We start from the raw sequence: 12120 nt of genomic DNA on the forward strand, positions 1-12120 counted from the left end.
TGTCAACTATTTGTCTTTTAGTACAAATGCAATTGATTATATTAATGTTATGATTGAACTGTGCTTTTCAGTGAAAGCTAGTCTTAAATGACACTTGATTCAATTCCTTTTTTTTTTTCCTTTATTTTTCTTTTCCTTGCACAGAACTATTGTACCATGGAAAGTATTCAGACAGTGCCTTCATGAGGTTCATCAGATTAGCTCTGGCCTGGAAGCAATGGCTCTGAAATCAACAATTGATCTAACTTGTAATGATTACATTTCAGTTTTTGAATTTGATATTTTTACCAGGCTTTTTCAGGTAAGCTTCCTATGTCTTCATCCTTTCCTCCGTCCTGATCTCCCTCCCTGTGTGTGCATGTGAGGTGCATCGGTCCATTTGTGTGTACGTGTGTATGTACAGCTCTCTCACAGACTTAAACATATGAGAAATCATGTCATTTTCAGTAGTCTCTAATTTTGAAGTCACTGATGTAACTTTTTGGTCACTGCTGTATGTTGAAGGCTTAAGTTCGAAGGACCAAGTGCTATGAGGCTGATGATTGCTTCTTAGCTTTGAGAAGATTCAGGCAGAAGAGCTTGGTTTCTGAATTTCCTATTTAGTTTTTCATTTTAATTTGTCTTTTTTAGCCCAGTGACTAACAGAATGCAAATTTTACAGGTGGGCATTTGCTGAGGTTGTATCCTAACTTCTCGAACCCTTTGTCTCCTGCATTCATTTGGTGAAAAAGGAAATAGTAAACTTGGCAATAAATAGTAAATTTATCAGGTTCTCTATAGGAGATTCCAATGGTGTATACTGTTTTACAACTTATATTGTTCATTCAATCATATGTTATAAACATTTTTTCATGTCAGTAAATCTTTTTCATTAATAAAATTATTAATTTTCATTTGCTACATAATAGTCCATCAAAATAGTATGTCATTGATTTAACAAATTCCTCTTTTGGAAAATTTAGGCTTTGTTTTTGTTTTTCTTTTCTTTTCTTGTTTCTTCACTAATATGCATGACGGTGACATTAACCTTCTAGTCCTGTTGTTTTTATTTTTTAATCTGTCCTTTATAAGTTTCTTCACATAGCTTTTCAGAAGCAAGTGTAATCGAATGATGAAAGCTGGATGCTATCATTTTATTCTTTTGTAGATCTTCATGGAATTAGACATGAAGACTTGAAATTTGTGTCTTGAATTTGACTCTGCCACTAAATTGTATATCATCTATGACATTCAATTCAAGTAGTCACACAATGAAAGAATTCCACTTAAAATCTTTATGATTGTAGTAATTCTATATTAAGTGAGGTAAATTGATCAGAAAACAGACTTGCTTGTATTCTGATGCAATTTTTTTATTGTTTTAGTCTATAGTAAGATTTATTCTGTTTGAAACATGCTTTCAACAAATGTTGGAGTATAATATTGGTTTTCATGTTTCCCATGTTATAAGAATTTCCCTTCTCTGATTTATGATTCTCCTTGGCATGAGTTTGCAAGGATCTGGTGACTGATTTATGTAAGAAAATCAAATTGTGGGGGATTAACTTTTAATTTATGAAAGGACCTGTTAACAGAAGGCAAATTAACTCTTGTCAACAATACTTATAGAATACATTTTGTTTTATTACAACTTTAAGATCATAATTCTACCTGGGTGTATAGGATAAGAAACTAGATTAATGATTGCAGAAATTGTGCTTTTGCATATTTTCAGTTTACACTAGTTTCATGATTATTCCCTTGGTATATATAGGCATATCTAGAAGATGCTGCAGGGTCATTCAGTTCCGGACCAGTGCAATAAAGTGAATATCACAATAAAGCAAGAGCAAGTCAGAATTTTTTTTCTTTTGGTTTTCTAGTGTATCTAAAAGTTAACATTTACACTATACTGTAGCCTATTACACGTGTAATAGTATCATGTCCTTAAAAAGCAATGTATACACCTTAATTTAAAAATACTTCATTGCTAAAAAAAATCTTATCACCCAAGCTTTCAATGAGTTGTAATCTTTTTGCTGGTGCAGAGTCTTTGCCTCAGTGTTGCTGACTGCTAACTGTTCAGGGTAGTGAAGGCTGGAGTGGTAGCAGCCATTTCTTAAAATAAGACAACAATGAAGTTTGCTGCGCTGATTGTTCTTCTTTCACCAACAACTTTTCTGTAGCACGTGATATTGTTCGCAAGCATTTGACCCGCAGTAGAACTTTCAATATTGGAGTCAATCCTCTTAAACCCTGATGCTGCTTTATCAACTAATATTCTGAATCTTTTATTTTCATTTCAACAGTTTTCACAGCATCTTCACCAGGGGTAGCTTCTCTGTCCAGAAACTATTTTCTTCACCCATTCCTAAGGAGCAGTTCCTCAGCCGTTAAGGTTGTTATCATGAGATTGCCGTAATTCAGTATCATCTTCAGGCTCCGCTTCTAATTCTAGTTCTCTTGCTGTTTCTACCACATCTACAGTTACTTCCTCCACAGAAGCCTTAACCCCCTCAAAGTCATCCATGAGAGCTGGAATCAACCTCTTTCAAACTCCTGTGAATATTGGTATTTTGACCTCTTTCCATGAATCACAGATATTTTTAATGGGATCTAGAGTAGTGAATCCTTTCCAGAAAGTTTTCAGTTAACTTTGCCCAGAATCACTATCTAAGGAAGCTATAGCCTTACAAAATGTATCTTTTTAGTAATAAGACTTGAGGGTGCCTGGGTGGCCCAGTGGTTGAGCATTCAGCTCTTGCTTTCAGTCCAGGTCATGATCTCATGGGTCATGAGATGGAGCCCTGCATCAGGCTCCACACTCAGTGGGGAGTCTGCTTCAAGGACTCTCTCCCTCTACTCCTCTCATATTCTTTCTCTCTCTTTCAAATAAAAAAAAAAAATCTTTAAAAAAAATAAAAAGACTTGAAAGGTGAAATTAATCCTTGATCCATGGGCTGTTGTGTTGACAGGAATGAAAATAATTAATCTCATTGTACATCTCATCGAAGCCCTTGGATGACTGTGCATCAACAACAAGCACTGATATTTTTGAAGGGGAGCTTTTGCCTGGAGAAGTACATTTAAAAAGTAGGCTGAAACTCTTCAGTAAACCAGTTTGTAATCAGGCGTGTTGTCATCCAGGCTCTGTAGTTCCATTTCTAGAGCACAGGCAGAGTAGATACAGCATAAATCTTGGGCCCTAGAATTTTCAGAATGGTAAATGAGCATGGACTTCAACTTAAGTAACCAGCTGTATTAGCCCCTAACAAGAGTCAACCTGTCCTTTGAAGCTTTGAAGCCAGGAACTGACTTTTCCTCCCTAGCTATGAAAGTCCTAGGTGTCATCTTCTTCCAACAGAAGACCATTTGATCTCCACTGCAAATCTCTTGTTTAAGGTAGCCACCTTCATTAGTGGTTATAGCCAGATCTTCTGGATAACTTGCTGCAGCTTCTACATCAATCAGCACCTGTTGCTTCACCTGGCACTTTTATGTTACGGAGATGGCCTCTTTCCTTAAACCTCATAAGCCAACCTCCGCAGGCTTCATACTTTTCTTCCGCAGTTTCCTGACCTTCTCAGCCTTCCTAGAATTAAGGAGTTAGGGCATTGCTCTAGATTAGGCTTTCATTTAAGGGAAGGTTATGGCTGGTCTGGTCTGCTCTCCAGACCAGTGAAACTTTCTCTGTATCAGCAATAAGGCTGTTTTGCTTTCTTATCATTTGTGTGCTCCTTGGCCTAACACTTTTCGTTTCCTTCAAGAACTTCTTCTTTGCTTTCACAATTTGGCTATTTGGTGCAGGAGGCCTAGCTCTCAGTCTCTGTTGTCTTTCAGCTGCCTTCCTCATTCAGCTGAATCATTTCTAGTTTTTGATTTAAAGGAAGCTAAGTGTGAGGACTTTCTTTCACTTGAACATGTAGAGGACATCATAGGGTTATTAATAGGCCTAATTTCAGTATTGTTGTGTTTCAGGGAATAGAGAGCCCGAGGAAAAGGAGAGAGATGGGGGAACGGCTGGTCAGTGGAGCAGTCAGAACACACATTCTGGGTTACCTTTAACATCTTATGTGGGTGCAGTTTGTGATATCCCTGAAAATTTATAGTAGCAACATTAAAGATCACAGATTGCTACAACAGATATAATGATGATTTAAATATCTGAAATATTTTAAGGATCACCAAATATGGGATGCAGGGGTGGCTCAGTCAGTTAAATGTCTGACTCTTGACTTTGGCTCAGGTCATGATCTCAGGGTCCTGATATCAAGCCCTGTGACTCAGGCTCTGTGCTCAGTGGGGAGTCTGCTTGAGATTCTCTCTCCCTCTCCCACTGCCCCTCCCCCTACTTGCTCTTTCTCTCTCTCTCTCTCAAATAAACAAATAAATCTTTTAAAAAAATTACCAAAATAATGTCAGGGACTTGGAGTGAACAAAGGCTATTGGAAAATGGTGCATGATAGAATTGCTCAGTGTAGGGTTACCACAGACCTTCAGTTTGAAAAACAACAACAACAACAAAGTATCTGTGAAATGCAGTAAAGCAAAGCACAATAAAACGAGGTATGCCAGTGTACGCCATTAGCTTACTTTTCGCAATGATTTTAATGATACATTTTATAAAATGATTATGTTAGCCAATACTATTTTTATGGTATTTTATAATACCATTTTATAACAGAACCTTTCCATTCTTTAAAGGTTTTTGATAATTTTACAAATAGTTCATTTCACATAACACAAAGACATTTGAAGTAGTAGAAGTTTTGTTTCTTTCCATTGTGAAAGAAGAGGAAAAAAATTATTTTCCTGCCTTAAACCTAACTGTTCATTCTAGGAAGAGTGTGTTTTTATGGGGAGCCTGGATGACTTTTTAAATGCTAGAATGCCTAGGTTATGTGTGAAAGTTATGAGGGCACCTTAATGTTGTTAAACACTTACCCCAACTATTATTTAATATGTGCACATATTTTCTTATAAGCTGTTTCACTTAAAAACAGTGCAGGTATTCTTAATACTCTAAGTTATGTGTGCTTATTTATGTTTCCTGAGATGAGAGGAAACGAATCATTTTAAGTAGAGTTACCGTGAAAAAAAATTTTTTTAATTTATTTTTGTTATGTTATGTGAGTCCCCCTACAGTACATGATTAGTTTTTGATGTGGTGTTCTATGATTCATTTTGTGTGTGTAACACCCAGTGCTCCTTGCAATATGTGCTCTCCTTAATACCCATCACCAGATACTTAAATCATCATTATATCACCCATCCTCCTATCCACCTCCCCTCTGAAACCCTCAGTTTGATTCCCAGAGTCCATAGTTCTCTCATAGTTCATCTCCCCCCCGATCCCCCCCCCTCATTTTTCCCTTCCTTCTCATAATGTCCTCCATGCTATTCCTTATTTACCACAAATAAGTGAAACCATATGATAATTGTCTTTCTCTGCTTGACCTATTTCACTTAGCATAATTTCCTCCAGTCCCTTCCATGTTGATATAATAGTTGGCTATTCATCCTTTCTGATGGCTGAGTAATATTCCATTGTGTATATGGACCACATCTTTATCCATTTGTCTGTTGAAGGGCATTTTGGCTCTTTCCACACTTTGGCTATTGTGGACACTGCTGCTATAAACATTGGGGTGCATGTGGCCCTTCTCTTCACTACATCTGTATCTTTGGGGTAAATACCCAGTAGTACAATTACTGTACTACTCTATAGTAAGGTAGAGGGTAGCTCAATTTTTAACTTTTTGAGGAACCTCCACACTGTTTTCCAAAGTGGCTGCACCAGCTTGCATTCCCACCAATAGTATAAGAGGGTTCTCCTTTCTCCACGCCTCTCCAACATTTGTTTCTTGCCTTGTCAATTTTTCTTACTCTAACCGGTGTAAGGTGGTATCACAATGTGGTTTTAATTTGAATTTCCCTGATGGCTAATGATGATGAACATTTTTTCATGTGTCTGTGAGCCATTCATCTGTCTTCTTTGGGGAAGTATCTGTTCATGTCTTCTGCCCATTTTTTGACTTATTTGTTTTGGGGTATTGAGTTTGAGAAATTTTAAATAACAAAACCAAAAAATACCTGTAGACCAAATATGCCTAGTCTCTTCTATTTTTTTTTTTTCATTTTTTTCCCTCTTTTAAAGGATATAATTGTGGAAGTAAATGAAGAACTCTCGTTAGCTCCATTACGCCTCTGTGATTCTTCACTTCTTTTGGTTTCATTATTCAGATTTTTTAACTAATCATACATGTACCTTAAAATTAGTTCCATGCATAGAAAAGTAAATGTATTAACTTTTACTGAAATTTTATTTTTATACAACTTTAAAAATTGAGTAGTAGGTTTTCTTAAGTTATAATTATGTATCCTATATGAAAAATATTTTATGAGTACTGTAACTGGATGAACATATGTTCCTCTGCCGTCACAGTGGTGATGGTTCATTAGCAGTGAATTCTAACCCCTCTAAGTTGGTGGTAGTGGGGTATTTAGCAGAATGGGCTCTGAAAGTGTGAGGTACAACGCTCAAGATTGGAATCTCACATAGCAGAAGGGTTGGAAGAACTCATCGCTGGGCACTAGGAGATGAAGTTGAGAATTGTCTGGGAAATGAAAGAAGGGAAGAAAAGACCATAAAGCTGGTTGCTAGTTACGTTCTTTTCCTTGCTTCCCTTATCCTCACATTCTGCCAGAACTTGAACAAATGTTGGGAAGTCATTGGAACAGTCTTGCAGTGGCTACCTCCCTCATTTCCTCTTTCTTCTGCCTTTAATCTTCTCTTTTTCCTCTCCAGATAGTTCAGAGATGCTGGAACTGGCAGGTGCTAAAATCCTGGAATGGAAATGGGGGGATTTTGCTTCTCTCTTCCCTCTCCCTGGGACTGTTGCTCCCCTTCTCCTTCCATTTCCCCACTACTAGAAAAGATTGGGTTGCTGAGAAATGGGGCAAGAGATCTGAGGGGTGGTGGCATAAGGAATATGTGATTTGGGGGAATGTATTTGTGACTATGGAATAGGGAGCAAAAGAAGAAGAGGAAAGTCATCTGTTACAGCAAGGAATGAGAGAGTGGATCTGGACAGACCAGCCCAGACCCCTCTTTAAACAGAAGTTATAAGTCAGTAAAGGGCTATTCTTGAAAATAGTAGTATTCTGGAAGAATGGAATAGCTTCCTCAATTCACTCAATTTCTGTAGTCATTTAAGAATCTCTAAATAATTTTGTTTTAGTGGGTGTGAAAACATTTCCTTTAATCTAAAAACAAATTGCAAAAATATTCTTATTCTCCAAAGCATTTGATTTTGCCTTCTTCAAGCCATTAGTTGGCAAAATTCTTTAAGCAAAACAAAACTAAAAAAACAAAAACAAAAACAAAAACAAAACTAACAACAACACGTAACTACCATCTGTTTCTGAATGTGGGTTGCATTCACTGGAAAAACAGGACACAGACTCTTTCTATTACACAAATACTTTTGTAGTTAGAAGCTAGCCCTCTGGATTATGTACCAAGAAATGGTTGCTTAATACTGTAGCAGTTGGCTCAGAACTACAGTTTCTTTCTTTTGTTTTTCAGTTGTATTCCAATCTGCACTTTGGTTCTCTGTAAAGTTCAGCATTTTTTTAAACAACTCTTCCATTAGTTTTTGTAGACTTCATAGAAGTGAACCAAATATTTTATATTCTCTCCATCCTTGTTCTTTGTAGATGGGGAAGTAGAACAAAACAAAACAAAACCCATCGCCTCTACTAGCAGTTATTTCTCATTAAAAAAAAAAAAAAAACATATACTGATATTCCAAGTATTGTTTATGTAATTTTTAGTCATGATTTTAGATGAAAATTAGAAACACGTCCCCCACCACCACCACTAAATACTTGGACACAACCTCTCATAATAGTGTCCTCCAGAGCTCCTTTTTGCCCAATTAGATATTTTAGCATGCCGGAGGAATACCCTGAAGGTTTTTCTTGTTATGTCAGAAAAGGTTAAGGAACTCTTCATTACTAAATCTTTCCTTCCTTTGTTATCCTCATCTCAAGAGATATAATCCTTGAAGAATTCTGCCTTGTGAATCTGAAACTTGTTTAACAATAATGAGGAATAAGTCTCAAAGCAAACAAAAGCAAGAGCCCTCTACCAATGATCATATCTAGGATGACTACTTAAGTAACGCTCACTTGGCAACATCAAATACCTTTTTTCTTCTTTTCTATAGAAGATATGAGTTAATAATCTGGCACATCAGATAGAGGATGCTGCTACGTCCTTGGAATAAATGTAGCTTCAGCCTTATGGTCAAGATGATTCATGCACATCCTCAAGCAAAACTGTCTATCACTGACTGCCTTTTTTTCTCTTGCCCTGGTAACTGGAGGGGTAACTGAGCACCTAAAAGAATGGTGCAAACTCTATGTGTGTTCATTTGTGTATTTCTGTGTAAGATCTTTAACGTACTCACTACTAAATCATAAACCTTCTGTGATTGTGCAAGAATTAACCAAATGTGAGCCCAGTAGTATGTTATCATGGAAAGAATGGTAGGTTGGGAGCCAAGGCCCTTTAAACAAGTTACTAGTTAGAGGAGCTTTTCAACAATTATACCTCCCTGATCACTGTATTCTGAGACTGCTTCAGTGCTGGTATCCCTTTGGTGAGCAAGACAGACACGTTCCTTATTCTCATGTAGCTTCTGGTTAATGTGTGACCGGGTGCCAAATCACTTACATTCCTGGTATAGCTTCTTGTTCTATAAAATTAGATACCTTAAAGGTACAGAGGCGAACAAAACAGACTACAGGAGATCAGGAATGTGATGAGAGCTAACAGTTTGCAATAGAGTGGTCTGAGAAGGCTTCACTGAGGAAGCAACACTGGAGAGCAATCACTTAGGTCATTGGAGGAAGAATTCTGGTAGAGGCATCAGCAAATATAAAGACTCTGGGGCAGGGGAGTACCACTACAAAGAAGCCAGGGTGCCTGGAGAAGAGGCAGAAAGTAGAGATGTCACAACAGATGGGGAGGAAAGGGAACTGGGCATCAACCCTGTAGTCTTTTTAGACCATTTGTAAGGACTTTGGCTTTTACTTGAAGTTAGAGGGTTTTGAACAGAAAAGTGATGTGTTTTATGTTTCAGAATTACCACAAATGCTGTGTTGGGAATAGAATTTGTGACGAAAGTATGTAGTTTTTCTTTTTGTTCTCTGTATTCTGTCCTGTTTTCTGCCTAATATTTCTCTAAAAAGAGAGCAAGGTATTGCATGTTTGCTGTTAGATGGTAAAGGTTGACCTAAGCTACCGAAGCTCATATTCACTTTAAAAATATCTAGGAGATTTCAGTAACTATATTAAATGATGTGTTGGGGTATAATTGGTGGTTGATGTTATCTAGATAATATATTTTCATTTATTCACATTTTTAGCCTTGGGGCTCTATTTTACGGAATTGGAATTTCTTAGCTGTCACACATCCGGGTTACATGGCATTTCTCACATATGATGAAGTTAAAGCACGACTGCAGAAGTATAGCACCAAACCTGGAAGGTAAGACTTTTCAGCAGCAATATTATGTAGTATCTCTAATGAGGAAAAGTCCTCTCTTGTTCATTTTTAAGTAAATCAGTAACACCCATGGGGGCAGAGGGAAGAAAATGCTAATAGACCACATTCTTAATTGAATCCTTTTAATCCATTCATTATACTTATACTGAAACTCTGTGTTCATGAAGTTAAGGAGGATATGGTGCCACGTAATTTGATAAACTTAGAAATTCATTAAGTCTCAGAGCTCTGATTTTCATATTGGTAGAGGATATTGTCTGTTTGATGACACCTGTGTTTGTGTATAAAATTGTATGTGTATATTGGAATACTTGAATATTTTGCTGAAGACAAAATAAATCAGTTTCATGTTCAGTACTTTAGGGTATTTTTCAAGATCTTCAATTTGGTTCTATGATAAACACTTATAATTACATACAATATAAACAAATATAAGTACCTTTAAGTTTACATATATGTATGTTGAGCACACATAAGTATATAAACATATATAAGCCCATTGTTACAATCCAACCAATTTCTTGTCTTAAAGAATTTCTTCTGTAGTACCTTGTCATTCTTTGTAGCTTCAGAATTTATGTTTTATTTCCCAAATGATGAAACTAGGTGAAATTCAGAGGTTGGCTGTTTGGTCAGCCCATGTGGCTTTGGCTGAGATATCATACCTTATCAATGACAGATCTGGGATCAGAAAATCCGTTTCTTTCCTCATTCATGCATTTTCCCCATGTGCCATTTAGAAATGCATTACATAGTAGGCATTTGTGCTGTGGCAAGCAGTGTGCTGCGTACGGCGGCAGTGATGGTGGACACCTGTCCTCCTCATACAGTGATAGTTTAGTAGGAGATGCCATCCCAACATCCGCAAGTACTCTGATTTCCATATAGGAGCACTTTCTTTATAGGAATGCATTTGGTTGTTTTTTAGGGTTATGTTTTTCTGCTAATGCCATTTTTATCTCATTTGTTGTGCAAATGGTATTTGTCCTTTAACAAAGTAGTTTCTAGTACAAGACAATACTGTTGATTCCTTTTTCTCTGCCATGAAAAATATTTCCATCTTTTTTATTTTTAAGAATTTATATGATATATAACGAGAAGGTAGTGGGTACAGAGAACAGTTTGGCTCCTCTTGAAGACTTCTGTTTAGATTAAGGGGAGTTGGTTCTCATTGAGATGCTGACAGTGGCTTAGATGAGTCATTCTGTTTTGGTCAGGGATCTCTCATAACCAGATTTTTCCATAATTTTTGCTCTGTAGATTGGGATCAAAGTATCTTCTTGTTTTTGGAGTCAGATTTGAATGATGTGCTATGTTTGGAATTATACATCATACAAATTTAATGCAGAAATTATTTGTGAAATTAATAAACTGAGTCACTTTTGTGTTTTCTTGTTCAAGATTATGGAGATAAATAATGTTGGGAGAGAACACTGTTGGGAGCAAAAGCCAGGCCTCATCACATTGGGAATAGTTCCTTTAATAAAAGAACAGTGCCCTCAAAAGGATGCCTGCCTTTTCTTCCCAATTTGGCCTGTAACAGTTTATTCTACTAAGTTTTTGGCAAAGATGAAATGGTCAGTCTGTGGTAAATCATTTAAAGTGTGATGTGGTATTTAAAATGCAAAGTTTAAGAAAACTCAGTGAACAGATCAAATGATTTTGATAAATACTCGTTTTGCAGAATACCTGTTTAATGGTTTCTTCCTCTTGGAAAGTGTTTCTTCTTCTTTAGCTTCATACTACAGAAAATAGTAAGACCTGTTGCAAGGACATAGGAGTTTCTCAGGTTTTGCTTTTTGGGGGGATCCAGTTTAGAACGAGAAGTCTGTGTGGAATTATTTCATCTGTGATTCTGATTAAGGGTTCCAGCAATTGGAAGGCTGATAACCTATGTCAGGCTCTGTGGAAGAATACATTTTTGGACTTTTCTTGAGGAGTTCTTTCCAAAGGTTCTAAAACAAGTGTGAAGTTCTTACTATTTAGAAATCACAACTTCCTCCTTTCCTTCGGAACCCCATTTTCTTCAAAGATGAAATCAACTTGCAGTACCAGATACACAAGTTAATTAAACTGAATGACTGTACAGCTATTATTTATGTTAATTTATCCTGCAAAGTTATTTTTATAGTACTTGGTTCATCAGTAACTAATGTACATTAGGAGATAAAAGTTTCTGTTAGGTATGTAGAATGATCAGGGTATTCAAATATAGCCAACAAATTGTTGACCTACTTTTGAGCTGCTCAAGGGCTTTTAAAACCCAGATATGGTTATCCTGATAGCAAGATTGAGTGCAATACACTTAGATAAAGAGAAGTGATCTCAAATGAAATAAGCGGACAGCTATATTAATAAATAAATAACAATGAATTTAAAACCAAGTCAGAGTCTCCTTGTCATTGTCTTTAATTTGATTTCTATTTTTAAACTATTTTAACTTCCTGTTGCAGGGCATTGAACCTGACAAGGTTGGGGGGCAGCCATGAGCTTAATCTAGTTTGTCTTCTCATTAATATAGCTCATCTCTTTTGATCTTTCATTTAAAGGTGAGGTGAATGGCTGG

At 36.7% G+C, this 12120-nt stretch overlaps 1 protein-coding gene across 4 annotated transcripts in view; it reads left to right on the top strand.

The window, feature by feature from the left end:
* Window positions 1-12120, top strand: part of CBLB (Cbl proto-oncogene B) — a 222869-nt gene that overhangs the window by 109202 nt on the left and 101547 nt on the right. For all 4 annotated transcript variants that reach the window (XM_059392040.1, XM_059392041.1, XM_059392042.1 and 1 more), the window contains exons 5-6: window positions 145-301; window positions 9415-9536. In XM_059392040.1, the coding sequence (XP_059248023.1) occupies window positions 145-301; window positions 9415-9536 (279 nt within the window). The remainder of the gene's footprint in view (window positions 1-144; window positions 302-9414; window positions 9537-12120) is intronic.

The sequence above is a fragment of the Mustela nigripes genome, chromosome 2 (assembly GCF_022355385.1).
Source record: "Mustela nigripes isolate SB6536 chromosome 2, MUSNIG.SB6536, whole genome shotgun sequence".
Taxonomy (NCBI): Eukaryota; Metazoa; Chordata; class Mammalia; order Carnivora; family Mustelidae; genus Mustela; species Mustela nigripes.